This window comes from Hypoxylon fragiforme (genome assembly GCF_022984875.1).
Source record: "Hypoxylon fragiforme strain CBS 206.31 chromosome Unknown GGS25scaffold_6, whole genome shotgun sequence".
Taxonomy (NCBI): Eukaryota; Fungi; Ascomycota; class Sordariomycetes; order Xylariales; family Hypoxylaceae; genus Hypoxylon; species Hypoxylon fragiforme.
The window spans coordinates 489,189-515,522 of NW_026054761.1; the positions used below are offsets into that span (position 1 = coordinate 489,189).

General features: G+C 47.5%; 9 protein-coding genes across 9 annotated transcripts; 3 read left to right on the forward strand and 6 right to left on the reverse strand.

Moving 5' to 3' along the window:
- Positions 1-291: 291 nt before the first annotated feature.
- Positions 292-4,194, reverse strand: GGS25DRAFT_493827 (SNF2 family N-terminal domain-containing protein). Its single transcript, XM_049261290.1, has 7 exons — positions 4,118-4,194; positions 3,176-4,044; positions 2,791-3,107; positions 1,820-2,741; positions 1,332-1,758; positions 958-1,278; positions 292-892 (listed from the first exon to the last, which is right to left on the reverse strand). The coding sequence occupies exons 2-7, from the start codon at positions 3,696-3,698 to the stop codon at positions 787-789; spliced, it is 2,616 nt and encodes an 871-aa protein (XP_049115330.1). The 5' UTR covers positions 3,699-4,044; positions 4,118-4,194; the 3' UTR covers positions 292-786.
- A 17-nt stretch (positions 4,195-4,211) lies between these two features.
- On the forward strand, positions 4,212-5,163 carry GGS25DRAFT_313601 (transcription initiation factor IIA). The gene is made up of 4 exons (XM_049257739.1): positions 4,212-4,239; positions 4,380-4,603; positions 4,671-4,818; positions 4,901-5,163. Exons 2-4 carry the CDS (start codon positions 4,557-4,559, stop codon positions 5,048-5,050), a joined length of 345 nt encoding a protein of 114 aa, XP_049115331.1. The 5' UTR covers positions 4,212-4,239; positions 4,380-4,556; the 3' UTR covers positions 5,051-5,163.
- Positions 5,164-5,945: 782 nt separating this feature from the next.
- On the reverse strand, positions 5,946-7,606 carry GGS25DRAFT_313591 (uncharacterized protein). Its single transcript, XM_049257738.1, has 3 exons — positions 7,109-7,606; positions 6,661-6,757; positions 5,946-6,558 (listed from the first exon to the last, which is right to left on the reverse strand). The coding sequence occupies exons 1-3, from the start codon at positions 7,447-7,449 to the stop codon at positions 6,073-6,075; spliced, it is 924 nt and encodes a 307-aa protein (XP_049115332.1). The 5' UTR covers positions 7,450-7,606; the 3' UTR covers positions 5,946-6,072.
- A 522-nt stretch (positions 7,607-8,128) lies between these two features.
- GGS25DRAFT_522449 (chloride channel protein) lies at positions 8,129-10,866 on the reverse strand (the record flags this gene model as incomplete). Its single annotated transcript, XM_049264241.1, has 4 exons — positions 8,129-10,108; positions 10,162-10,508; positions 10,627-10,642; positions 10,693-10,866. The coding sequence occupies 4 exons, from the start codon at positions 10,864-10,866 to the stop codon at positions 8,129-8,131; spliced, it is 2,517 nt and encodes an 838-aa protein (XP_049115333.1).
- Positions 10,867-11,669: 803 nt separating this feature from the next.
- Positions 11,670-12,817, forward strand: GGS25DRAFT_493846 (uncharacterized protein). Its single transcript, XM_049261291.1, has 3 exons — positions 11,670-11,948; positions 12,014-12,099; positions 12,195-12,817. Exons 1-3 carry the CDS (start codon positions 11,885-11,887, stop codon positions 12,762-12,764), a joined length of 720 nt encoding a protein of 239 aa, XP_049115334.1. The 5' UTR covers positions 11,670-11,884; the 3' UTR covers positions 12,765-12,817.
- Positions 12,818-13,119: 302 nt separating this feature from the next.
- Positions 13,120-14,554, reverse strand: GGS25DRAFT_313745 (L domain-like protein). The gene is made up of 4 exons (XM_049257740.1): positions 14,242-14,554; positions 14,112-14,152; positions 13,764-14,024; positions 13,120-13,689 (listed from the first exon to the last, which is right to left on the reverse strand). The coding sequence occupies exons 1-4, from the start codon at positions 14,318-14,320 to the stop codon at positions 13,315-13,317; spliced, it is 756 nt and encodes a 251-aa protein (XP_049115335.1). The 5' UTR covers positions 14,321-14,554; the 3' UTR covers positions 13,120-13,314.
- Positions 14,555-14,713: 159 nt separating this feature from the next.
- On the reverse strand, positions 14,714-18,133 carry GGS25DRAFT_493853 (uncharacterized protein). Its single transcript, XM_049261292.1, has 2 exons — positions 17,285-18,133; positions 14,714-17,192 (listed from the first exon to the last, which is right to left on the reverse strand). The coding sequence occupies exons 1-2, from the start codon at positions 17,570-17,572 to the stop codon at positions 15,093-15,095; spliced, it is 2,388 nt and encodes a 795-aa protein (XP_049115336.1). The 5' UTR covers positions 17,573-18,133; the 3' UTR covers positions 14,714-15,092.
- Positions 18,134-18,533: 400 nt separating this feature from the next.
- Positions 18,534-19,601, forward strand: GGS25DRAFT_313852 (uncharacterized protein). The gene is made up of 2 exons (XM_049257742.1): positions 18,534-18,780; positions 18,848-19,601. The coding sequence occupies exons 1-2, from the start codon at positions 18,663-18,665 to the stop codon at positions 19,360-19,362; spliced, it is 633 nt and encodes a 210-aa protein (XP_049115337.1). The 5' UTR covers positions 18,534-18,662; the 3' UTR covers positions 19,363-19,601.
- GGS25DRAFT_313836 (uncharacterized protein) lies at positions 19,602-22,248 on the reverse strand. Its single transcript, XM_049257741.1, has 4 exons — positions 21,660-22,248; positions 21,483-21,596; positions 20,717-21,422; positions 19,602-20,645 (listed from the first exon to the last, which is right to left on the reverse strand). The coding sequence occupies exons 1-4, from the start codon at positions 21,814-21,816 to the stop codon at positions 19,841-19,843; spliced, it is 1,782 nt and encodes a 593-aa protein (XP_049115338.1). The 5' UTR covers positions 21,817-22,248; the 3' UTR covers positions 19,602-19,840.
- Between the last annotated feature and the right edge of the window lie 4,086 nt (positions 22,249-26,334).

Consider the following 26,334-nt stretch of genomic DNA (forward strand, 5'->3'; position numbering starts at 1 on the left):
TTTTAATTATTAAATAATACGATTATTAAGGTGAGAGTTATATTAATTAAGAGAGAATAATTTTATAAATAAATAAAGGATTTTAATAAATGTGTGTAAATGTAAACGTATTATTTATTAAAGTATTACGTGGACGAGTTGCTTATGTAATTAACCAGAAATCACATGACCTTATTCTGACAATATACTTTGCTGCATGTCTCATTATAGCGCTGTATTACGTTATACAGAACCCACCTTACCCTATATATGTAGGTATTCAAGTATTAGGTACTGTAGACTCAGTGTATTATTAGTACATATGTAGTAGAGTTTATGGAAATCAAAAGGCCCCTTAGGTTTTTTCCATACAAATGGATATTTACATCGCTATCCCTTCCTGTACTACTCGCATTACAACTTACATGTATCTAACTTAGGGTATTCTTTCTTTCTTTTTCGCTTTCCCGTATCATATTACCAATCCACCTTGGCAATATCCGAGACGTCATCGTATCCTAGCGATGGCGCAACTGGCGTATCGCCGACTGTCCCAACCAACCTAGTCCGATAAGCAGCAGGCAGATCAGGATGCGGCAGATAATTAGGTACCTAGGGGAAAATCAACGTCCTATATTTCTAGTTGCAATCATTCTTGTGAATGCTAGAAACATAACTCATAAATGCAATATACAGATGGTGTCTGGAACCATTATTCTAATCTAACCGACCGACCAACCGACCAACCGACCAAGTAACGCCGAATGCTTACTATGGTACAATGCTGATTCAAATATATCAATACACTTACTTCCCTTTCATCTGGGTGATACCATCTGCCGCGGTTTCGACAACCTGGAAACCTGCAGCATTGCCAGCGCCTCTCGCAGCTCGCTCAAATGCCTCGTCACTCCTGCAAACATGTTAGCAAACTCGAGTAACCACGCAAGTCTAATGAGTCCTCGGGGTAAGATATACCTGTCACATAAGACATCAACATCTTCGTCACTCAAGATCCGATCTCCCCCTGAATGTTGATACACTTCACCATCTCTTAATAGTAGGGATTGAAGAATCTCCTTGTCAACAATCTCGTTGCTATCGAGTTTTTGACCCATCGTCTTGAACCCCCCTTTCTTGATGACGAGCTTCTCTAGCCTGCGTTTTGCATCAGCACTTAGTAGCAGGTCCTCTTCTACTGTCCCCTTGGTAGCAAGGCGGTAAACCACAACCGGTCGCGTTTGGCCAATTCGGTGGCAACGATCCTGAGCCTGCAAATCCTGTTGCGGGTTCCAGTCACTAATTTATATTAGCCTAGAATCAGTGCAACTAAGGCGAGCAAGCAGTCTTACCTGTCAAAGAGAATAACGGTATCTGCGCTGGCAAGATTGATGCCCTGACCACCCGCTCTGGTCGACAACAAGAAGATTTTAAAATCAGGGTTTTTGTTGAACTCCTGAATCTGTTGCCTTCTATCATCCTGGGCAACACCCCCATCAATGCGACATACGTTCCACTTTCGCAATTCTGCACAGTAGTCGTGGAGAATGTCCAATTGCGTCTTAAACTGTGAGAATATCAAGACCTTGTGGCCACGAGCAAACAACGCTGGGAGCAATCTGTCTAAAAGGAGCATCTTGCCAGAGGCGGTCACGATGGTTTCGTCAACCTCAGCGTCATCGTCGTAGGTCCATGGGTTGTAGAAATTGTGAGGACTGTTACATAATAATCTCAGTTGCATGATGGGATTCCCTAATTTCTTATCGGCGATCTGAAGCTCTGTGTCATGTTAGAGGAGTTTCGTTATTTATCTACCTACTAATAGGTATTCGAAACTTACTGGCAAGTTCGAGTGTCTCAGCTCGATCAATCTCCTCCTCATCTCGAAGATCGTCATCAAAATCATCGTCGTTTTTAGCAGCAAGTTCGGTAGCTAGCTTCTCTTCGAATGCATCATCATCTAATTTGTCGTCGTCAGAGTCATACGCCGCTTTATATGTTGGACGACTCCTCCGCGGCCGACGACGAATGCTACTTGTCGGAGTAGACTGTTGACTTGATTTACTGCTCTTTGGGGTTGAACTTTCGCTAGTAGGCGGAACCTTTCTCTTGCCAACTCCTTTGGCCTGGGCAAGGGGGGAGCTGCCTTTTGGACTCTTCTTCAACGTTGAGACAGCCTTTTTGCCCATAATCATTGCAAAGGCATTGTTGTTTGATGGAGATGGCACTTCGCTCGGACGTGCGCTAGTTGCTCTAGACGATTGGCGACTTGATCGTCGGGAGTTGGCTGGGCTGTTAGTAGCCCCAGTCAACCGTTCGACAACTTTGTTCTCCAAGTAGGACCTGGTGTCAATCTTCTTATCGTTGATTACATTGTAAAGATCTGTCTGTTCCTTGGTCATGGGGGCAAACAGGACATATTCCCGTTTCTTGGGTAGATAGTTGGCTACATCCGCCTTGATTCTACGAAGTAGAAGTGGCTGTAAGACCTTGTGAATCTTGGAAACGAGGTCTTGGCTTTCCTTGTCCTCAATGAATTGCGTAGTGCCTTCTTCGTCTTGTAGACCACTGAAATCGAACCATACTTCGAATGCCTCCCAATCGAGAAAGGTCTCTGGCATCAGAAAATGAAGCAGAGACCATAGTTCCTTGAGATTGTTCTGCAGGGGCGTTCCTGTGATAAGAAGACGAGTAGCTGATTTGAATTGCTGCAACTCTCTAAAGAGTTTGGCATCTGCATTCTTCATTCGGTGGCCTTCGTCCTGTAATTGGTCAATAGCTGAGGCTTTCCTGGCGAATAGAAACACTTACCACTACGATGAAGGCCCAATCAATCTTGGAGAGGCTCGCACGATCCCTAAGGACCATTTCGTAGCTCGTACAGACTACAGGAAATCGTTGGGTGGGGCGGCCTTTTTGGTAGTGCTTCATGATTTTATCACGGAAGATCTGTTGGCGCTCCTGAGGGGTACCATGATATAAGACGAATGGTATCGAAGGAGTCCATTTTTGAAACTCGTCCTGCCAATTCGATAACGTGCTCAGGGGTGCAATTATTAAGTGAGGGCCAAAGTAGTTCTCTTGTTCTCGGAGTAAAGCAACGAGTGAAATGACTTGGATGGTTTTACCTGATATCTAGTTAGCACGTGAACCTGTGAGCCAGACATGGCTGGATTCATGACGGGCCAACACTAACCCAGACCCATCTCATCAGCCAATATACCACTTAGACCTTGTAAACATATCTCGTACATCCACGTGAGGCCTTCTAGCTGATAGTCACGCATGGTACCACCACTCATGATTTTAGGCTGTTGCTTTAATTCTAAGCCAGCATCAGCCAATGCTTGGTTGTCGAAATCACGTCCGACACGGCCGAGGGCTTTCGTTTTTTGAGTAAGGATATCACTGAAGACCTTGCTCTTTCGTAGAAGTTCATCAAGTTCCTTTGCCTTACGAGCTCGTTCCTGAGGAGATAATTGGACCTTCTTTCCCTTCTTCCTCCTTTGAGCGAGTCGCTTTGCTTCAGCCCTAGTGTTTTCGGCTCTAGCCTTTTTTTCTTCGTTGAGCATTTGCTGGTCCGTAAATACTGAAGTGACGGCCATCTTGACGTTATCTAAGTTATCGTCGGCTTGGGGTGGCGAAGACGGAGCACTGGTTGGCAATCGAGAGGATGAATGAAAGGAATCAGTATCTGATGGGGACGAGCTAGAGGACATCACGAAAAAGAAAAGGGATTACGTCAGGCAATTTATGATACCAAGGGAGAAAAAAGTAATTGTATTGTAAAAAAAGTCAATCTGACTTGTTTAAAGAAAAAGGAAAGTGTTCAGGTAACATGGGAGGAAATAGTGATGATTTCACGAATACCCGATTTATCTTACACATAGTAATGTTAGCGCGTTAAGAGGAATTCGAGGACGACGCGAAATAGCTGCGCTATCACGCGTTAATGAATATGGGGAATAACTACCAGGGATGTGTGCTGAAAACGGCGATAGACATGGATCTATTATACCTATTAACTAGACCCATTAAGGCACCTACATAGTAGGTATCTAATCACTACCTCCTAGGTTAGTAGATTCACTACACTTTAAGGTTCAAATACATGCAAGGATGTATGTAGTATGTATACCTCTAGGCATTCACCAATTTGAAATGCGTTCAATGTTTAATGCTACTGTATGTAGCTTGAATTTGCATGCATAATCACATGTGCGGGTGCTGATGGATGTTGCACAAGTACTACATGTAACAGTTAGTTAGTTATTCAACATTGAATGCCTAGTGAATACATGTAGCCACATTCCCCCCCCCCCCCCCCCCACACCGGAATCACCCGCAAGTGACCTAACTGACACGGTGCTAAGCCACCTCTGTGACTAACTGCCTTCAAGGTTCACTACTAACTTATCTCCGACCATTGCAATAATTATAATTGTAACCTTTACAACAACCATTTCCATACAGCCATTTGCGTCGGAACAGTATAGGAATCGCCAATATTATCCAGGCTATACCTACATATTCCACGACAGCATATCGCAGAAGTACTTATTAGAAGCCAGCTCAAGATGGCGGCGGCTAGTCAGAACTTCTACGAGCTATATCGCCGAAGCAGGTACAGCACTCATCATCCATCACTGTTCATCAGGACGTAGCGTTGACAATAGATTTTATCATCGCAGCGTTGGCTCTGCGCTGACGGACACTCTCGATGATCTCATCACTGAGCATCGTATTGATCCTCAGCTGGCCATGAAAATCCTCGCAAATTTCGACCGCGCCATAACAGAGGTGCTACAAGACAGGGTCAAGGCGCGACTGACTTTCAAGGTAAATCCTCATCTAACCCTGCTACCATGAAGCGTCTTGGGGATAGTGGGGTTAACCATGAATTCTTTGCGCAACTGAACAGGGCAGCTTGGATACCTACCGCTTCTGCGACGAGGTCTGGACTTTCCAGCTTAAGAATGTGACCTTCAAGATGGAGAATGGTGGCCAAGTCGTGACGGCCGACAAGGTCAAGATAGTATCTTGCACTGCGAAGCCCGGAAGCACCACCTAAGATCTGAGAAGATTGAAGAAGGCAAAACAGACGCTGATGGAGACGATGCGACCCCCCAGCAGAAACCGGATGATGCGGTGGATGTTTGTGACGAGACAGAATATGCCGATGCTTCTGGCGGAGTTGGGATGGTCTCTTTAACCATCACCATCCTTTCCTCTCAATTCGACACATTCGACGCAAATGATAATCACAGGGGTATGTGTATCCGAACCAGCATAACCCATGGATCCAGGGACGTGCCTCATGGCGATCGATCGACTCTACGTTTGCCTTCATCTTTTTTCTTTCAATTTTGGTGACGATAATATGATTTTTCTCACTAACGACTTGGGAATGTACTACTATACCGGCAAAATACACGAAAACAAGAAAAGAAATACCCTCCACCGGGTTCGGCATTTGTCTTCACGTCGAACTCGCCGTACAGACGTTTTCGTGGAAATGCACGTTTTTCCTTTTAAATGTTGGGGGCTATTTGCATGTGGCGGTACTATGAAATGGTACCATAGTGTATGGTCCTCTATGGCGTTTCACGGAAAGGGCAGAACAAGATTGCGTTGCCATTGCATTGTCTTTTGACAGGGCCAAAGTATTGTCCTAGGTTGTCCTACCTAGGTATTTAGGTATGCTTAATACAAAAGCACTTGGACCCCTGATTATCTTCTCGTGTGACATGATGTGGTTCCGTAGTTCACCACTATCGCAGCATGTCTCCTTCCACCTTGTGCGCATGTGTTTGATATGTTGGGCAGGTGCTTTTGCCATGAGCCGCCATACCCTCTCCCATGCCACTATGATGACGGGGCTTGAGTTGTCCTATCAGGTATAGCTACCTAGACGCCTATTCACTAGGGACGTAGAGACGTATAATTCGTTCCGTGTAGCTTTAATCTTTATAGGTTAGATGCTTTATTTATTATCCGTCTAAACTTTTATACGTAATATCCAGATGTAAGGTCAAGTATCGATGTGTAAACCTCTTGCCAGCAGTGCAGTTTGCTATCATGGGCCTAGGTAGGTTAGCTCAGATCTCCTAACAGCGCCACATCCTCGTCCTCGTCTTTCTCAACAGGCACAACACTCCCGCCCACACTGTCAGCGTAGCTGCTTGCATCAGTAGCCATGCCCAGATCTACCGCTGACTCGTCATGATCATCACCATCATCACTGCCACCGCCACCGCCACTACCATGCTCAACATCAGCACGGTAAGGCCCGACGAGAGGTTCCGTCTCGCCAACTCCATCATCGCCGTCACCATCACTCCCTTGCTCCTGGTTACCCCTGCCAATAATGACATTGCCAGCAACGAGCAACGCGGCGCCGACCCACCACAGCGGGGGCAGGGCCTCGGCGAAGATGGCGAACCCGAGGATGGCGGTAACGACGAAGTTGGTGGACGTGTTCATGATGGAGACCTGGGTGGTGGAGTTGCCCTTGGCGAGGGCGCGGGTGAAGAGGGCCCACATGACGCCGTTGAAGGCTAGGTTGAGGCCGAAGAAGCCCTATATATGCGGTTGAATTAGCTACGGATAGGTGCTTTGGAATTAAGACTTTCAAATAAGGATATAGGTAGGAGGTAGGTAGGTAGGTAGGTGTATACTTACACAACGCACGACGATCTCGACGTATCGCTCAAGGTCCGTGAGCTGGAATAGTCGTGAGATGGCTTGGGCTATGTGTGTAGATAGCTCATTCGTGGTCCTGTTTGAAGAAAAAGAATGATTTGATGATCAGCCCTAATATCCATCTTTTGCTAATGACAGTCCTCCCTACATATATCCGTATTACATAGGTATGAAGGGAATACTTCGAATAAAGGACTGTATAGATAGGTAGGTATGTGTATGTCGTACATACACAAATCCCTAAGCAAAGCTACCTACCTAGGTATCTAGTGTACGACACCCACGGTTACATAAAAACTAAAGTTGTGGAACACCGACTGAGGCAATCAGGGATACTTACCTAACCTACCTAGGTACCTACCTTACTTATATCTATACGATGAGGTGCAGAAACATATAACCCATACAAAGCAAAACAAAAACTCACAGCTTAGCAAAAACCCCATTACACGCCGCGCAAGCACCGCTCGCGATAGCGAAAACGACCCATCGGTTCCTCGCCGCCCAAGAGGGCATTCCGGCGTCGGCGTCGGCGTCTTCCCCGACAACAGCCGGTGATGTGTCGCTACCGGCAGCACCCCTTGGAGCTTCGTCCTTGTTGTCAACAGACCGAGTCTGAGGTTTCCGCCTTGCTCGTACACCGGCAGCAGCAGCGGAGGACGTAGTAGTAGTTGTAGTAGCGGAGGCGGGAACGGAAGCGGAGGTAGTGACGGAAGAAGAAATAGCAGTAGTAGTAGTAGCGGGCTGACTTTTCCGGGGTCGGGCCATTGTGGATTTTACGACTATGTATTGACGTAGGGTAGATAGGAAAGGATCCGGATGTGTCGGTACTTGGCTTGGGGGGAACAAAAAAGATAAGCGCCGGGTGAGTGCTTGCCAATGACGGTATCAAATGTAGGGCGTGTACACGTATGTATGTATTATGTACATACATGGATGATGTAGGTATTCAATGTTGGTGTTTCAGACAGTTTTGCTTTTCTTATCTCCGAATCTAGGTACCTAACCAACGCTAATAACCTTAATTATGTACCTACATAAACCTAGAATATGTATGCAATACGTCGCCGTGGCTTTCTTTTTTTTCAAAAAAAAAAAAAGAAAAAAAGCTTGGCAGGTATCCCATTATGCATGCATATGCATTGGATACATTTGATGCACTCATTACCGATTTCAGATACAGTTGTATGGGTTCCTGCAACAGAGATCCATTACTACTGTAGGTATCCATCGATAACTTGGAAGGAAGCCATCCGGTCACAGTACATACCGGGGCCACGGGAGTTCCACCCGGCCCGCAACTGCTAACCCCGGACCTTGATATCACAGATTACATACATAGTACCTACATACCAGTACCTAGGGCACTATAAACGATACTTTGTGATGAATATAAATATCTAGTTGAATTACTGATATTATTTCAGACATACATTGTGCCTGCTATCTACCTATTCTCTAACTCCACGCCATCATCATCATCCACTAAATCCTCATCCCCGTCCATAATATGTCCATTTCCCCTCACTAACGGAATCCTCTCATCTGCGCTGCCAGCAAGCCTGATACGCCCACCGCTCGCATTCTCAACCTTCCCTGAAATCCAATAAGCAATGTTCTTCATCATATCCCAAACTTTTTCGTGGCCTTCAACAATATCCCGGTCGTCTCGTGGGTTCTCTGCCGCCTCTGCCTTGAACTGGTACTTGAGACAGTCCTTGACAGTGACTAACCCCTTGAGCCGGCCGTGATGCTCGATCAGGATTACGCGGGGCCCAATCTTGCGGAACACCTCCATCACCGTCTCAAGCGGTAGTCGTGGGTGCACTGTCACCGGTGCCGCATCTACGTATCGACTAAAGTCCACCGAAGTTGAAGACGCACTCCAATCTGCGTTGCTGATCGTGACTGTGGGGGTAATCGGCGTGGTGGCGCTCAATACAGGGGGTGCGAAATTGCACTTGGCCTCTGGACTAATCGGAATCGACTGTTCACGGCGCAACCGATCGATTGCATACCGTAGCTCTGTACGGCCAATGTAGCCAACCAAGACCCCCGTCCTTGAATCTTCGACTACGGGGAAGCCTTGGTATTTTGGCTGCTTAAGGACGTCTTCGATAGATTGCAATGTCATACCATGAATGGGTATAGTGACCACATCGTTAGTCATTACAGCTGACACTGGAACTCCAAAGTTATGTTCCTCCTTATTGTCGAGGAATGGGAAACCGCTAAACCATATCATTCGGTCCGCAATACCGCCTTTTCCAAATAGATCAGATACCGCCTTGGTGACACCAACCACGATCATCGTAGGTAAAATGTACGTTAAAGCACCCGTGAGCTCAAACATGATGACCACAACGGACACGGTGATATGCATGATACCACTCAACGCAGCAGCCGCTCCCAGGAAAGCATACGTTCCGGGAGTGATGCAAGGCTCATCCGGCTGGCAAGCTGAAAAAAACGAACTGCCCGGATGCGCATGGTAGATAGCCTGCATTATAATACCAACAGTTCGGCCAAAGGATGCCCCTATAGCCATAGAAGGTACAAAGATCCCAGCCGGCACTTTGCAGCCGTATGAGATTATCACCAGGAATATTCGAACAATAGTTGCGAGAGTTAGTGATACGATGTTCGCCCATCTCCTATCATTGTCGCAAAGCCCTTGGTAGTCTTCTGTGCCCTCACATTCCAAAAACAGAATCTCCATACTCTCCGTCATGTCAATGCGGAGAAAGACGTTGGGATAGCAAATAATAGCCGTTCCCGCAGCTAGCAGTGTAGCCTCGAGAACAGCCCAATTCGTCAGGTATTTCTTTCGGAACGCCTGGACTCTTAGATTCCACTTGATAACAAAAGCGCCGTACAAACCTCCAAATATACCGATGAAAACATAGGGCAATATTTCAAAGAAATGCCATTCCCGATCATATTTAATCTGGAACATGACGAGTTGTCCCGTCCTGAAGGGATTCATGGCCGCTAAGACTGCTGTCGCGACGAGCGCACAGAAGTAACTCCTCCACATTGTTTTGAGGGGAAAGTAATTAGACATCTCTTCCAAGGAGAATAAAACGCCCCCGATGGGACTGCCGAATGCAACTGCCACACCTGCAGCTGCACATGCGCTCAGAATTTCCCGTGTCTTGGACGCATTCCGTTTATATTTGTCAAACAGCCTTGAGATGACATTACCAGTGCAAACTGCATAATGCACACTGGGGCCTTCTTTGCCTACTGAGAGGCCAGATGCGATGGCGAGCGGCAACGCGATAGATTTAATGATCAAAGTCCAGAATCCTAAGAAACCCTTCATGACGAACCCGGCAATAATGCATTTTATCTCAGAAATGCCCGAGCCAGCTGCGTAGGGTGCGAAGGACTTGACGAGGGTTGCCGAAGTAAATGCGAAGAGGATCTGTGATATTAGGATTATAGCCAGCACGGGGTGGACAGGAGCCCTTGACTTACCGCAAATAAGATATACAGCAAATAGTTTACGGGCTCGAATCCGGTCCAGCGACGCCAGTGATCGCATCCGTTGTCCTCGCCCCAGCAGCAAAAGTTCTCGTTTAGGTAGAACGCAGTTGTGCAGTAGCCCATCTTAATATCGGCCAACCACTCAGTGATGATGTTAAGAAATGCGGCGTTCAACCCTATGGCAGCGCCAATCAGGGTAACAACAATCCATCCTTGCGCGGCATCGTACGACTCCCATAATTTGTATCTCCACGAAACATTGCCATTATCGACCCTGGCATGCTTTCTACGCCGTGCTTTCCGGCGCGCTCTTTCTTGTACCGAATCTTGGACCCAATCTAGGTTGTATATTTTAGTATAGGTACCTAGGCAGGTAGGCAGGTAGGCAGGCAGGTAGGTAGGTAGATGATAGGTATTTCGCGAATCGAAACTTGTAGTGGCTGAGGAGGTGCGTACCTATGGTGGTGAAATCCTGGGAACGGGTTAGCTATGGGCGCAATCAATAATTCCGAGGTGGCGCACCTCATATCTCTTGATTTCCGCAATCTCCTCATCGATTTGGCGTTCTGCAGGCGCATTCTGGTTACTTGCCTCTCCTTGCTCAACGGTCGATACAGCGAAGGATAATCTAGAGGAAACAGATGGTCGACGGGCATGGGCTCGGCCAACAGACAAGGAGGTAGCACGGGAAGACATTGGTCCCAGGCAATGTCTTGACCATTATCATAAGCTCTTCATTAATGATATGAGGTTAGATACCAAAAGAACGCTAGATTCTTAGGTTAGGTGGTCACAAATTATATGGGACCTGCACGAAGTTGATTGATGATGAATTGAGATCAAACTGAGTAATGCGGGTGGTGATTTGAACGTTATTTCATTGTAAGTTGTAACTATTCAATGTTGCTGAATTGCGCTTGCCTACATAATATCTAGTACAAATAACTGTTAGGTAGTTAACTACCTTACAGCTGCTACAGTGCTACGTAATAGCTGTTAAGGAAGCAACGTACGCAGGAACTCCACCATCTACCCAGCCTACCCTAGCCTTGAGGTTTAGCTTAATAGGTACAATGCTATGTACATTGTAGGTAGCGCATTGGAAAGCTTATTCCAAACCTTTTCCTTCTCCTTTGATCCCACACTATGCATCTTTATGTACTGTGCAAGCTTACCTAATAACTATTTCAACATTCCAATTCACCGCCTACCACTTTGAGGTTTAATGGAATCGCGTCTTCCACAAACCTTCACGCGTTCAAGGTAAGGCTCATGAAGATACCATGCAATCACATATGTGCAAACTTTTGTAATATCATAATATTAACAGAACTACTAGGATCTAGTTACTATTGAGACGAATTAATAATATCCTCTCTCAGTGCGATTATTCATTTCATTATAAGGGACTACCCTTACATTCCCTGGATAAAGGTAAGATAAACCCGTAGGTTACAGTGCTATCTATCGATACCTTTTGTGCCAATCATCACTTTCAAGTAGTTACCTACCTACATATAGTTATTTAGTATTTCAGAAGGCTTACATTACAACTCATATTTCCTTACGCTAACTTGCATACCTCTCAGTTGCACACATCCAATCTCATCTCAGCTACACAATAATTCATTTTCCAATTATTGTTCCTTAAGCTTGCCTACCTAGGTAGTAAATCATACCATCTTCGCAGTCAACTTGAGAAGAGCCCATCAAGATGCCGTATAACACTACCGCCATCCCACCTCGCAAAGAGGTTACAGGCCAGACCCAGCTACCCCGTAAGTTGTCTACATTTCCTTCCATTTCATCTACCTTCATCGGTGCTAACCCGTTCCCTCTATAGTGTCCCGTGTAAAGAAGATAGTCGCACAAGACCAGGACATCGGAATCTGCTCTAACAATGCCGCCTTCGTCATCACCCTCGCTACTGTAAGTCTCTCTTACATCCCATCCAACCCCACCCCACCCCATCCCCATCCCCATCCCCTCTAATCTACTCTCACTAACCCCCTCCCTCCCAACAGGAGATGTTCATCCAGTACCTCGCCAACGAGGGCCTCAACATGGCCAAGCTAGAGCGCAAGCCGCGCCGCAACATCCAGTACAAGGACCTCGCCGCCTCGGTCTCCCACCAGGACAACCTCGAGTTCCTCGAGGACGTGATCCCCAAGACCGTGCCGTACAAGCAGATCAAGGCCGCCGCCGCCGCCACCCGCACCCAGCTGACCACCGGCATCGCCTCCGGCTCCCGTGGCGTCGTCTCGGACCGCCCCTCCGACCAGGCGCAGCAGCAGCGCGAGTCCACCAGCGCCGGCCTCGGACCCGTCAACAACGGAAGCAGCATGATGGGCAGCCCCAGCGTCAGCAAGAAGCACCGCAGCAGCACCAGCCGCTCTAGCATGGCGGGCGGGGCAGCCAGCTTCGTAGGCGCTAGCGGCGCCCTGATCGTCAGCGAGGACGACGGCACGGAGATGGATCCCGGCGACCAGCTGCACAGCGAGATGCGGCAGGCTCACGAGCAAGAGGAGGCGGAGGAGGCAGAGGAGGCAGAGGAGGCGGAAGAGGACGACGAGGACGTTGATATGAGTGGATAGGGAGAGTTCAATCGAATTTTATCGTGAGCCTGGGCGGGGGGGGGGGGGGGGGGGGGGCATGAACATTGGCGACCACTACTTACTACCCACTACGAGTTTTTCTTCTCTCAAGAAGCAAAGTCTACGATACCACACATTACCCAGTAGGCCAGGTAGATAGACACCATGAGACGGCAACCCTTAATAAGTAAAGATAAAACGGCATTATTGATCACGGAGAGTTCAGTTCATAATAGTGATTCATAAGAAACACCAGTATTATTTATTGCCAAGTTCATCCTAGTTTCATGGGTATACCCGAGACTTCTTCTACGGTTGTGAAAAAAAAAAAGAATGAAAAAAAACCAGCCAAAGCATGTACAATGATTTTATACGCCTCCGTAGCCACAATGAAAATGCCGTATACCACTTATCAACAGTAGCAACACTACCACCACTACCACCTAGCTACCTCGGTCATCACATCAGTATTCTCCATTCTTTTCTCAGGAAGTAACTCATTATTATTATTATAACCGTTGACAACAACAATAATTACATCCATATCCTCTTATTCATCCATCTCATCCGGCAAATGCACACCGGCCGGCATCCTCCCCTCCCTCAGCATGGACTCGAGTCTGGTGATCTCGTCCAGGCTCGTGGCCTTCTTGATGAGGTCCTGGAGGCGCGTCTTCTCCTTGTCGGTGAGCTTTATGCGGGACATGCGGGTGGGCAGGCCGCCGGAGGCGAGGCCGTCGCCGTTGCTGGCCAGCGAGGCGTCGAAGGTCTTGGACTTGACGCCCATGATCTTGGAGGCGAGCTCGGTCGGCTCGGCAGCGGTGCCGAACAGCGTCGCGGCTTGCACGCGCTCGGCGTGCTTGACCTTTTGGAAGTCTAGGAGCCGGACCGAGGGGCAGCGCCAGAGGACCCAGTAGCGGTAGTGCTGTTGGTTTGGGAAAAGCTCCGGTCAGTTTTGCGAGCTCTTGAGTATGGTCAGGTGCGGCACTCGGAACTCACCTCTTTCTTCGTCACGGGGTTATCGCGCAGCACGAGGTGCGTCAGGAATGGAAAGGAACCCAAGGGATCTAAATCAGCCAGCTCGGTCAAGTTGTTGGACTCGAGCTGGAGAGTAGTAAGATTCGGGATAGAGTTGGCGAGTGTGGGCTGTATGGCAGCGATGCGGTTGCGCTGGAGGAGAAGGGATCGTATTCGGGGAGATAGAGGAAAGTTTCCGAGGACTTGGATGTCATTGTCGACGAAGTCTATGGAATCTTGCGGCTATTCTCGGTTGCTCTCTTGTCAGTCACCGCATACCGTAGACCATAGAATAAACCATTATATTATAAAATGGCAGGGAAGACTTACACCTGCAACACCCAAGTTCTCAATGGTGGGGATACGATGTCCTGTTCACAGCCGGCAAGGGCGTTCGCTATCAATTCTGCTCTCTTTCTAGATCAAGTAAAAGTGTAGTATCTGCTCTTTTCTGACGTACCTCGTAGCTCGAGCTCACGCTCCTTGAGCGCGTTGAGCCAGGAGGGAGAGTTCTGAAGAAGCTCGGCCGTGAGCCTCATTTTGGGTAAGCGGGTGGGTGTTTTTTGCTTTGAAGCTTTACCGTCTTATTCGTATGTGTATATATCTGGAAATTATAGCTAGTAATCTTCTTGTGGTAGCCTGTCGAATATCTGGGTTCAATTGAGTGATACTTCTTTTCGTGGGTCGCAATTGTTCGGCAAGTTTCTTTGATATAGGTAGATAAAGTAGTAACAATGTGAAAGTTAACGAGGCTGAAAGAAAATCAATGTTTGACGCACCTACTGTAGCTCTGTCAACCAGCGCGCTAAAACACGGTGCAGCTTTGGGCAGTACCTAGTAACTTACCGATAGCTTAGGTATTTTTACCGTGTTCATGAAGTACCTACGTATCAAGACTCTTTGCAATCTGGCACGTGACCGATATAGAAAACCGTTGGGCATTTCATAGAGTACCTAGTATTCGTACTACAGTGATCTGTTTATCTTATATCCTGCAACATTGAAGTAAACAAAATGTTCAAGTATGAGCATCTAAGGTTAAGCACATTGCCAATGACTGTTCGTCGTTTGAAAATTTCATTTGATCTCGAAATAATGTCCATGCCAGAGTGTAGAGTAATACATAGGAGTCATGTTAAACTCAACCGGTGTCCAGACTCCTAGCAACAAATCCTTTACATTAGCCAATGTAAGAATTGCCCAGCCGTAAGATCCATGCTATGGAAAATATGTACCTAAGTAAAATAAATTACATCCTAACGGCGATGTAGATGGATCTTCCACCAACGCCGCAGCCCGGGGAATGATATCCTACTCCTGCATTGTATCCGACTCCTTATTTGCTTCATTGTTTGCTTGGCCCTGAACACCAAGTGATCTAAGCCTCTGAGAAAGTAGGCTTTCTGCAACACCGGTGTTGCCGTTAATTAGATGGGCAAACGCATTTCCGCCATAACCTACGTCGCCCTTGTTAAGTTTGTCGTATCTGTCAATCTGACTATTGCGACCGCCCCAATTAGAAACATTGCTTGAGTTCTGCGTAGTCGGACGGCTAGCTTGAGAAGAAGTCGGCGACTGAGCGTCAGCAAGGACAGAGTTATTCACGTGAGGAATAGGCTCCACCGGAGCATTGTGTCCGACAAGACCAGACGAACAGAGCGGATATGGGACAGTTGCTGAAGAAAACTCTCCAGCATTGTCATACGTCTGATTCGCAGTCCCAAAGTAAATCCCAGAACTGCGCCTTCGAAAGGCTTTCTCAGCAGCTAGAATTGCGCCAGGACCAGTACCCTCTGAGATGGGAGGATGCATCACCCTTATTGGTTTGTAGCTGGTAAACCTGGGCTCAGGAAAAGTGATCTCGTTCCGGAGCCTCTCTTTTCCATCGGGCACGCGGTTTGCAAAGACAACTCTAATGCTTTTATATAAATAATGCCGACCCTTCGAAGGACAGGAAATGTGTAAATGGACTAGATATCTGAGGATTGGGCGATCTGCAGCCCCATTGTCCTTGATTTCCGGCATATTATCAATGATAGGCCCAGCTGAATAGCTCCGTTGTCTGATGAATGTCTTTGTGCCAGGTTCCATTCCTGTTAAATCGTATGGAACTAGAAATAATTTGACAGCTGTCTTGTTTGGGTTTTTGATAATAATTTGAATTTGCCCCTTTTCCGGAATACGGTAGCTTCCCCCTGGTGGAGCCCTGAGAGAACCCGACCTGCGTCTGGGCCGTTGAGCCTGATGAGAGTCTTTTTCCAATTGTTCCACGGGACGACGGTGCAGTTCTGTCGCCTCTTCTTCCACCACCTTTCGTTCCATTATTCGGGTCTTAGCCTTGCGTTTTGATCTGGCGTCCTCCTCCTGATTGGGAAGGCCATTCTCCAAGTCAATTTGTCCAACATACGGACTTGGGCCGTCTTCTACTTTGGAGCGACTATGAGAGGAGCCGGAGTAACTATAGAACACGGCAGGGAAAGGCAACGTTACATGAGGAGGGCATCGTAGACTCGACTTGCACTTACCCAACCCAAGGACACCAATCTGAGCTAGAAAGTCAAGAGGTTTGGATGGATTTGTTGACATGCGTCCGCGCAATATGCTTTCTTCGTAAGACCCTACCATGGATGCATGCTGTAGTGGTGATAAATCTGCGTTGAATGATGGACGCCTTGATTGGAGTGCTGGAGTCTGTGGAGAGCACGTGATTGAGGGGATATTGGGAAAATTAGGAGTTGAAGCGAGAGACCGCCTCGGCTGGTGTGCTTGATAGGCAAACGGCTTCTCATGGCGTGTATGAGGTAGATGTCTCGGAGGTTGACTATGAGGAATCCCATAGGAGGTCGAGTGAGACGACATCAATGTATGGCGACGAGTATTTCTAGGTAGGCTTGAAGTGATGTCAATGCCATCCATGGGTGATGTCAAATCAATATCATCATTGCTTTCAGACTGGACAAGAGGGCTAGTGGGCGGCTTATAAACGAAGCTGGAAGAGAAGGAAGAGGACAAAGAAGAATATCCTGAAGGCGAGTGTTCTGGTCTCACCACTATCTGCTGCCTCTCGAACGGAAAGGGCGTAAAGTCCCTTGGAGGCGAAGTAGCTAGCCATGAATTACCGTCATCCACGCCACTAAAATCTTGCCTCTTTGGAGCCTGCTCGTTACCTTGTACGAGGCTAGCATCTTGAGACGGCTCTTCCTGGGTGAAGTCCCCACTATGGAGAGCCGAACGTGGGCGCTCAATGCTTGACCCTTCTTGCTGCCTCTTTTCATTATCTTCCGAGTCTGTGCCCGCTCTCTCGGGAGTTATCGTGACTGAAGGCAGTAAGGGAGGTGATGGGGGAGTAGTCGGGCGTTTCGGGCTACGAGTAGGAGACACAGGCTGTTGTTGGCCCCATATTGATTCCAACTAGTTACGGGCCACAGGCTGTCAGTGATTTAATTATACCACCATACTACCCTTCGAGGTAGAAATGTAGGATGTGGGAAGAAGCTACGAACATGTCGACTCGGTCTCCAGGTTGGGCTCTCGCCTCTTTTCAGTCGTTCAATCAGTTCAGATCGATCGGAGCACTCGGTCGGGAAATCACGTTCTGGCGTTCGAGGCAGTGGGCTATCTGGGATCGGACCGTCACATAAATCTGTGCTCATGCTCTCCTCTGATTGTTTCCTTTGCAAAGTACCATCGGGGTGGAATTGGTGGCATTGGTCAGACGGTGACGCCATAGTAGACGTTGATGTTTGTGCAGCAGACTCCCTCTGCTCCAGATCTACCTGGAAGATGGGCATTGTACTGTACAACCCAGATGTTCTGTTCGGTCTCTGTTCGGTCTCTGTCCGGTCTAGGAAATCTAGACTGCCCGGAACAGAAAGAGGAAAGAATAATTATATTATAAACATGCAAACATATTGAAACCCGGCTTAGCTGATCGCTTTTTGCTGGAACAACATGGATCAAAATGGGGCACTGATTCGTTGCGCCCGCCTCACTGATTCAGAGGACAGGGAATGACGGTTTGAAATGAAATAACTAATAAGCGTTTATTAGTTGGATTAGGATTACCTGGGGCTTGACAAATTATGCTCTTTTTCGTTTCTTTTTTTCAATGCTATTTGGTTAGAGAGTATACTTTGTACTGTAGATTTGAAATATGAAATATGAATGGTCAAGTAAGTGTGACTCGGCGTTGCTAAGAAACTAGAAACTGGAAACTAGAAACTAGGAACCAGCACTTGAGAAGCTAGAAAACGGAAACCTATTATCATGAGACAGGTGTAAGTTGTACTATGTATGTAAGAGTGAAAAGGAAGATTGAATGGGATTGATCATTGCAGGATTCAAGGGTAACATGTACTAACTTGATCATCCGGTACAATTATGACTGTACAGTGTTGTAACGACGTTTTAGTAAGTTCAGCGTCATACTAAGGGAATTTAGCGCCTATTTATGCCACCGATTTACCCAAATAGGATCAGAATGGGTGCCCAGGTGAACTGTTTGATGCGGATTGGGGACAACTGGGCCTATGTCGGCAGGGGTTATCGCCGTTGACAGGGCGAGAAACGGGCGAGAAACTCTGGAACGATGAGAAAACGACCTGGAACAAAGTAAACTATGTTCGGCACTAACAGCTACAAGGGTCTAGTGGGACCCTAGTGGTCCATCTGTACCTACTAGGTTAGCGGGTTAATGGGTTTTAAATCAACATTGAACCTTGAACTTTTTCTTCTTATCCTTCAAGGTTGTTAATTGAAGCCTTATCGATAATAGATAATAGTTATTCTTCTATCTGAACTTTGAACGGCGCGCTCTTCTTTTTTCACCTTCCTTCAATTAATTGACTTTTTCATCCCAGGAAAAGACGTTGCGCTTTAACGATGGCACCTAAACGACCGCTTGAATCGGATAGCGCAGCTACTCCAGCAGCCAAAAAACACCGCAAAGGATTTCGAGTAGGACCTGAAAATCTACCAGATGGTCCATGGAGGAGAAAAGGTAATTACTACCTACCAAGTGTAAATCTCTTTAGAACATAAAGCGACTGACCCAAACCTACCTCAAGTTGATAAAATTAAGAAGGACCTTATTCACAAGGCCAAGGTCAAGAAAGCTTACAAAAAGATCAAGGCTGCGGAGCAAGCCTCTTCCCAGCCCAATGCTACCATCACCACCAGTACCGAAGATGCAAATGCGAACGCAGATGTAGCCCCTCCATCGCCACAACTTCATCCCGAGAGGCAAGCGATGTTAGACGAAGATGAGCAGCCAGAGCCAGAGCTGTCACCGCCCCCTACAAATACCGAGCGCTCGCAACGTCGGCGCAGACAAAACACACGAAAACCTGGGTATTTTGACAAGGCGGCGCTTGACGGGGAACGCAAAAAAGCAGAAGCAGAAGCACGCGCAGAGGCAATTGCGAAACGGAATGCGGAACGAGATCGCAAAATTGCCGAGCGCGAGAGGTTTAGGAAAGCCATGGCGAAGGCACGGACACCTGGCCGCGATGGCAAGCGCAAGTTAGGCCGGGAAAGTAGCTTCTTGCTTGAGAAAGCAAAGAGATTAGTTGGAGGGGCCTAGTGAAAGTAGCAAACATCCAGGGTGGTAGTATCGCTACCTACACGCCAACTATCCAACCGCGATCTGCGGTCATACCCAGCGACCAAAACCGAGGGCGTCCGAGGGAGTTCTTGGTTCTACGTTGTAGGGTCGACGTCGTATTATCATCGGGTCACACCACATCCCCAACCCAGTTGTGTAATTCCTTCAATAAGCTCGCGGCAATATGGGACGACTTTGAACGATTACTAGCATTTGTCTACTCACTTACTGTACCCTGAAAGTAAGATATATACCTGTATTATGTGGACTCTTAATCAGGGGCCTTGCGCTTGGAATGAGTTTCACAACGATCAAACGTTCTGCAGAGTAATACCCTTCAGTTGTCTGTGTTTTACCTCTCAACCACGCCTATCAGAGGTTGGACTGACAATTTGAAGTCGAATGGATCACCCGATGCTGGATAACACCGCAAATGCAGAATAACATTATATTAAATTCAGAAATTTCTATCTGGAAGTTCAGACCTCATATTCGGCGTGTGTGCTGGGAGTTCGTATGTCCATCCTACATCCTCAGCTGGCAGTTCTTCTCTCGCTGTGCCACTTATTTCTATCGGCTCTGTTGGTGTTGGTGAGGACACCATAGTTCCAGGGGTGACCGACCGTAAACGAGGCGAGTCTTTTGGCCAGGGCTCTGGCCGGTACTCACTTATTATCTCGGTCGTTGTACTTGGGCGGCGGTATTGGTTGCGCCGTTTTCGCCGTATTAATGAAAACACCACGCCACCGACAATGGCAAGCACCACCACACCTCCCACTGTGCTACCAGCAATGATGCCAGTCTTTCGACTTGAGTTGCCCGAGGAACCATCCGTTGAGTTGACACCGGCGCCAATCGTAGCTGAGCTACTATTAAAGAATAATCCTTTCACTTCGTTACTGTCCCAGCTGATATTTTCCATGCCTCCATTTCTATACCATTCCATTACAACATTTGGAGTCTCGTAATCCGCCGCATCCGGGTCGTATGAATCTTTCCATGTCATCTCGCTCATATCGTAAATCCCAAGTCCCTGCTTCCACGGATCAGGTGTAGTGAGGGAAGACTGAAGTTCGGGTCCGCCGTCGACACCGCCAAAACTGAGCATTTGTCTTTTTCCATTACCAACTACTGCGCAAGCATGGTCCGCACGCGGCGTGCCCTGCATCTGAGATTTGAAGAAGACAAATCCAGGCAATGAGAGTACATATACGTCCGAAGATGTACCCCCTAATTGTATCGATGTGCCGCCATATAGGTATCTAGTCAGTTCATTCATTGTTAGTTCAGATTTCCCCATCCAACGGTTCCGGACTTCAAGGAGCGAGCCTACATTTCGTACGTGCTATTGGGCCCCCGAACTCCAACGCTACATGCACGCTCCACTAACTGGGGCCTCATTCCACTCGTCTCTTGCGTATACCACTTCCCCGTTATCGGATTGAACAAGGTGACTTTATTCCAGTTGATCTGTACAGTGCTATCCTCTATTATGTCGATGGGCGTTTCGGCGCCTGCAAAAAAGAGCAGCAGCCCGTCCGATCCAAACGGGACATATTCAGCCCGCCCGTTCACGCTCGTCCCATATCCCTGGTATTTGCTCGTCGAAGTATTCGTCCAATCGCCGGTCTGAAAGTTATACGATACCAGGCCTGGCAAGGCGTATCCGGGGTAAGGCTTCTGGATCGAGCGGTCGGTCTGGGAGGTGGCCTGGCCGCCGAATGCGTAGCCTACATGGCCACTCTGCGTGAACGACGCACCCACGGGGCGATACAGTTGGGAGAAATCTCGGAAATCGCCCTGTGTCACCTGCGCCCACGTCCCGGCCCCAGCGCCGTCAGCATTGAATAGCCAAAGCTCATTTGCCGGTGGCGATTCGGACCCCACCGCCATTCCGCCCCAGGTGTAGAAGCCATTCGTGGAGGCGTCAGACCAATATATTTGCTGGTCGAGGAGGGGTGCCGTCTTGGGAATTACTTGGAACCGGGCTGTTTCGTTCGTCCATGACTCGCTTAGGTTCAGGGAAAGTGTTGAGTTTACTGTTCATTTCATCAATGATGCCATTCTCAATGCTTCAATGCTTTAGGTATAGAACATACCGGCGTATGAAGGATAGGTTTGGCCCGACTGAGTGCTGTTAGTCGCCACGGTACCGTTTTCCTTCTGTGATAGTTCGCCGCCATCGATGTAGACGTAGTTGCCGAGTGTGACGACTAAAGGTAGAAGAAATTAGACCAAATCTCGCTTGCTCGGATAAGTTGCACATTTGCCCTGACCTGTAGGATATCTATACCGGATGAAGTTTTCGGGGCCGGGGTTGTCGACGCCGCGCCTGGCCAGGCCATGCGTTTCCGCTAAGCCGCTTCGCTGTGCCAGGCATCCCGTTCCCGCGAGCAGCAGCCACGAGAGGATAGGCAGACATGAACCCTTCATTTAGGGCGGATTGGGCATTTCAGGAGGAAAGATCAAACATTATGAAGGGGACGGGGGAGAGAGGGAGAGAGGGAGTATAGTAAGTCTAGGCGACACACCACCAAGAAAAAAAAAAGACAAGAAAAACAGAGAGCGTGGGATCCCTTCGAGGTGTGTGGCAAACCTCTCATCGCAGATTATAGCACACTATACCGGCTCCTATTGTACGTGTATGTATTGATGATATGCATGTACAATTGGTATATGTATGTATGTGTATACGTATGAATATGTATGTATGAATGTCTCGGAGCGCCACCACCTCGAATTGAACGGAAACTGACGTGAATTGGGAACCTCGACTACTACTTTTTCTTCAACATCCCAAAAATTGATTAAGCATTTACGAGGTTGCAGAAATGCGAAGCTGCAGCGTCTAGATCTAAAAAAAGGGATTTCTTCCAAGGCCAGGTTATAATGAATGAGACTAGTAGCTATAGTAAAACGAGCCTTTAGTTAGTTGCCTAACCACCATCGACCTAGCAGCAGCGGCAAAACAGCAGTAGCAAAGATGTGCTAAGCTCAGTTACATACAAACAGCAATCCATAACAAAAAAAAAACACACGACGACGACGCAATGGAACCGGGGGTCGGCTTTTTTGGGTCAGGAACCTGGCCCCTGGCTAATCCGGTACCGTAGGATTTGCATCTTGATTCCTCCTATGCACCAGGGCCTGCCAATCAGACCCGACGATGACCTCGAACCACCTGTGTTGTAAGGTGGGTTACCCTACTAGCGAGCTTTCCGAGGGCCCGCCAACAGCCATGGGTGTGGGCGTCTGCTTAAATTGGTCGAATACCGAGACATCATCTTCTTTCAGCCCTCAGCCCTTCCAGCACCTCGTGGAGAACTTACTTGAGTGGCCTATGCAATGGATGTTTTGTCTATGTATGTAGTTACTTATTATAGGTGATATTCTACAATTATCAATATAAATTTACATACCTACACGTAGGTACGTTCCCCCATTCCTCCCCTTTCGTGCCCTTGGCAGTATGCATGTAATAAACCGGATCCCGTAGGGTTTGGCAACTTGTAGGGAGTGCAGGCAGGCTTCCTTCATAAGTTGGGGCCATGCAGTTGCTTCGACCTCCACTTTGGGACTAACTGCAGCCTCTTCAACAGTGATCCTTTTGGGTCTCGGGATCGAGATCGCTTCCGGGATTGGTTCTGCTGTTGTTGCTGCAAGTAGTTACCTGTCTGCCCACACCTTTGCAATGGATTGCCCAAGGTAGGCACCGAAATGCAAGAAGGCTTCCAACAATATAATCATGTTGCTACTATATAGGTAATCCAAGCGCCTATCGAGTTGGGGATAGATAGATGATTGAATCCTCGAGAGAATTGGAGTCGGTAATTCGGTTTACCATGACTAGTTGGGCAGATGATCGCTTCTGAAACGGTACCTACATGTGTGCCTTGCTGGACACGCTTTGATATGTAGAGTCTTGAGCTTCAACTTCACAGTTGCTGACAGGCACTAAGAGAGGATATGTAAGAAATCCAATTGGTATTATTACCTATGTACATGTCTAGGTCCAAAGTCGACGATCACCCTAGGCAGCTACATAAATACCCAGTACTTACCAGTCTCACCTAGGTAGGTATGTATGTACAGATACGAGTTAAAATTTCCGCACAAACAAAGTAGGGCTGCTTATGGTGGTCGATCATCGTCGCGTGCGCGTCCAGGATTATAGAGGCGCTAGAACTTGCTTTGCCCCTGCGCTATAATTGAAAGGCCACTCAAGAGTTGCCTCCCGAGGTCCCCATAGGCACATTCGTAGTAGCTGGGCTAATCAAGGCCGATTTATACCTACCTAGGTAACCCCAAGATTGCCAACCTCATTGTCTGCAGGGGATTCGGTTCGTTCTACCCCAAGTTAAACGGTTTAAAATAGTAAGCAGCATTTTAGCACACATTGGTAATTTGGTTATGGCATTAGGCCCCGTATAAACAGTAGGTAATGGAAGGTAATAAGAGTCGAGTGGTTTCAGCTCGTCAGCTTGTCTAGGTAGACCAGGTCTTGCCTTTGAAAGGAGCTCACATTAGATTTGCCTACCTACCTAGGCATGTAACTGTAAGTGCCTAGTGATAGGCAATGTATGTCAGCTAGGAGCTTACAGTACGGTCTATCGGGTTTTAATCGAGACATGGTTTTTATTATGGTTCGTGGGTAGTAGGTAGGTAGGTAGCACTGTAGTCTGTAGCAGAGAGTTCGACAGCTGATTCCGGATTCCGGGGTTCGTAGTTCGGAAATCCGAACTTATATTGAGATTGATACCTACTGTATGTACGTATGTGAAGGTGTTTTGATGGGCCATTTACATTCCTACCAAGTAGCAGTCAGCAGCTACACTACCTACACATGGAGGTATCGCATGCAAGCTTTACTTCGTAGCACAGTCAAGAATGTTTAATTTCCAGCCCTAGTCGGCGTCTTACTCTAGGATCGATATTTGATAAAGGGTCACGCACCTTCCCTTATCGCCTACCTACCTAGGTACTACAGTGCTCTTGTCCCAAGCTCCTGAGAGCTCCAGCTAGGTCCTCCTTTCTTCCTTCCTGTCCCGGGGCATTGGCTACCGCAGCACAAAGCGCGTGCAAGAACTGTCAGTTCGCATCTGGCCTACACACGGGACTGACGGAAATAAGAGCGTGACCTACTTCTTATGTCATAAAACGGAAGCAATGAGGCTCCCGGCATTGAAAGCAAGCGACGTCGAGAGCGGCGGCCATATATACCCTAGATCTTACTACATGGCCAAGTCCCGTCCGATAGCCCACTGGCATACGTCGTAGGTAGCTATGTAGGTAGCTAGGTATACATTCGTCCATGAGAGAGGGCATTTCATTATGTACATATGTCTAGGGATGTAAGCCATAATGGCCTAATGGCGTGTCGCTTTCATTAGGAGTTCGCGATCAATACGACCTACATTTTAGCGTAGCCTTATCCATCAACGGATCTGGTTTGCATGCAAACCCGAGATCAGGATAAGAGCCGCTCCGTGCTTAGTTTAACTACGACGGACATAGTAGTCGCCAAGGAGACCGTTCCTTAACATTGCACCTATAGTGTAGTGGAAACTGTCCATTCGTCCCCAATCAAATCGCGGCAAAGCAAGGAGAACCAAATGAAGGGAGCAAAAATTCTGCTCGGATTTGGGCTATTCCGAGGTCATTAGGTAAAGATAGCGCTTCGGCGTATCACATCATGTGGCTGGTATTCCGCCTGGAAATTCACCCTGTCTATGGTGTCAGTCTGAATGACGGCTAACGTCACATCCTAGGTACTGTAGGTAGTGTAGAAACTTCAATGTTGGGGAGACCTTGTATCAGGCCCGATAGGCGACGGGATTGGGTTTTATGCGTGGCTGACACTAGCAACCCATAGGTTAGGAGCATACAATTTAGAGGCTCGCAGTTGAGAGCTCGTCGATGTAAGGTTTGGGGCAGATATCTAGCCTATTAATGTTTGGCGACGGGTAGCGTAAACCCGCCAGTCGTACATTATACTATGTATCAAAGGCCTTGCGACTACCGGTATCTAGTTATTATCATGTTAAGGTGCAGTGGCTACGCAGAGTTGACGATGGGGTAGCATGTACATAACTACTTAGGTAGGACTTTCATGGCGTGTGCTAGCCCGACTAGCTAGATAGCTTCAACCATCTCAATTGGTTGAGGTAGATGAATGTCTAGATGTCGCTTTCGGCTTGGGCCCGTGCTGAGATTGGTGGCACAACTACCTACCTACTCCCTAGACACAGCAAGAGGAGCGAAGTAAGGGTATCGACAGCCCAGTAACAAGAAGTCTTTCGCAACACTTCGGCTTCCGGTAGTTGAGACTGTCCAAGACTTTCTCATCCAGGCCCGAGACAAGATAGCAAATCCTTTGTTAAGTGTAGGAAGGCAGGCTACCTACTAAGGTAGAAAGTGTGAAACACAATTCCCACCCTGACATGTTCTTTCAGGCGCATGATGCATATTCCCCCAATGTGGTATTGGACCTGTCAGCGTTGGAAGTCGTAAAGCACTGTATAACTGAATTGGGCACACCTATATGTGATCATATGTAAGCACTTGGGTATGTAATAGGAAAGCTCATCATTGCTAAGCAGGTAGGCACATAATTAGTGCCACCTAAGGCATCTAAACTAAATGGTTAGGTATTATTCATGTGCTGCTCCTCGAAGGGTCATCCTTTCATACCTACCTTAGGTACACAGTAGATGGATTAGTACCTTAGGTACTAGGTAGGCAGGTATATTAAGAGCCTGGCCAAAATTTTTAGCCATGTTCCTGCTGACGGAGCATGGCGTTGTGATTTGGCTGGTAGACATGGTTCAGCTTTGTCGATCACTGATCACTGATCATTAATACATTTTTGGATGATTTAAGAAACCCAAGTTCACCCTTGAAAGAAGATCTTTGTTTGTTGGTAAATATAACGATGGAGCGATGGAACGATAG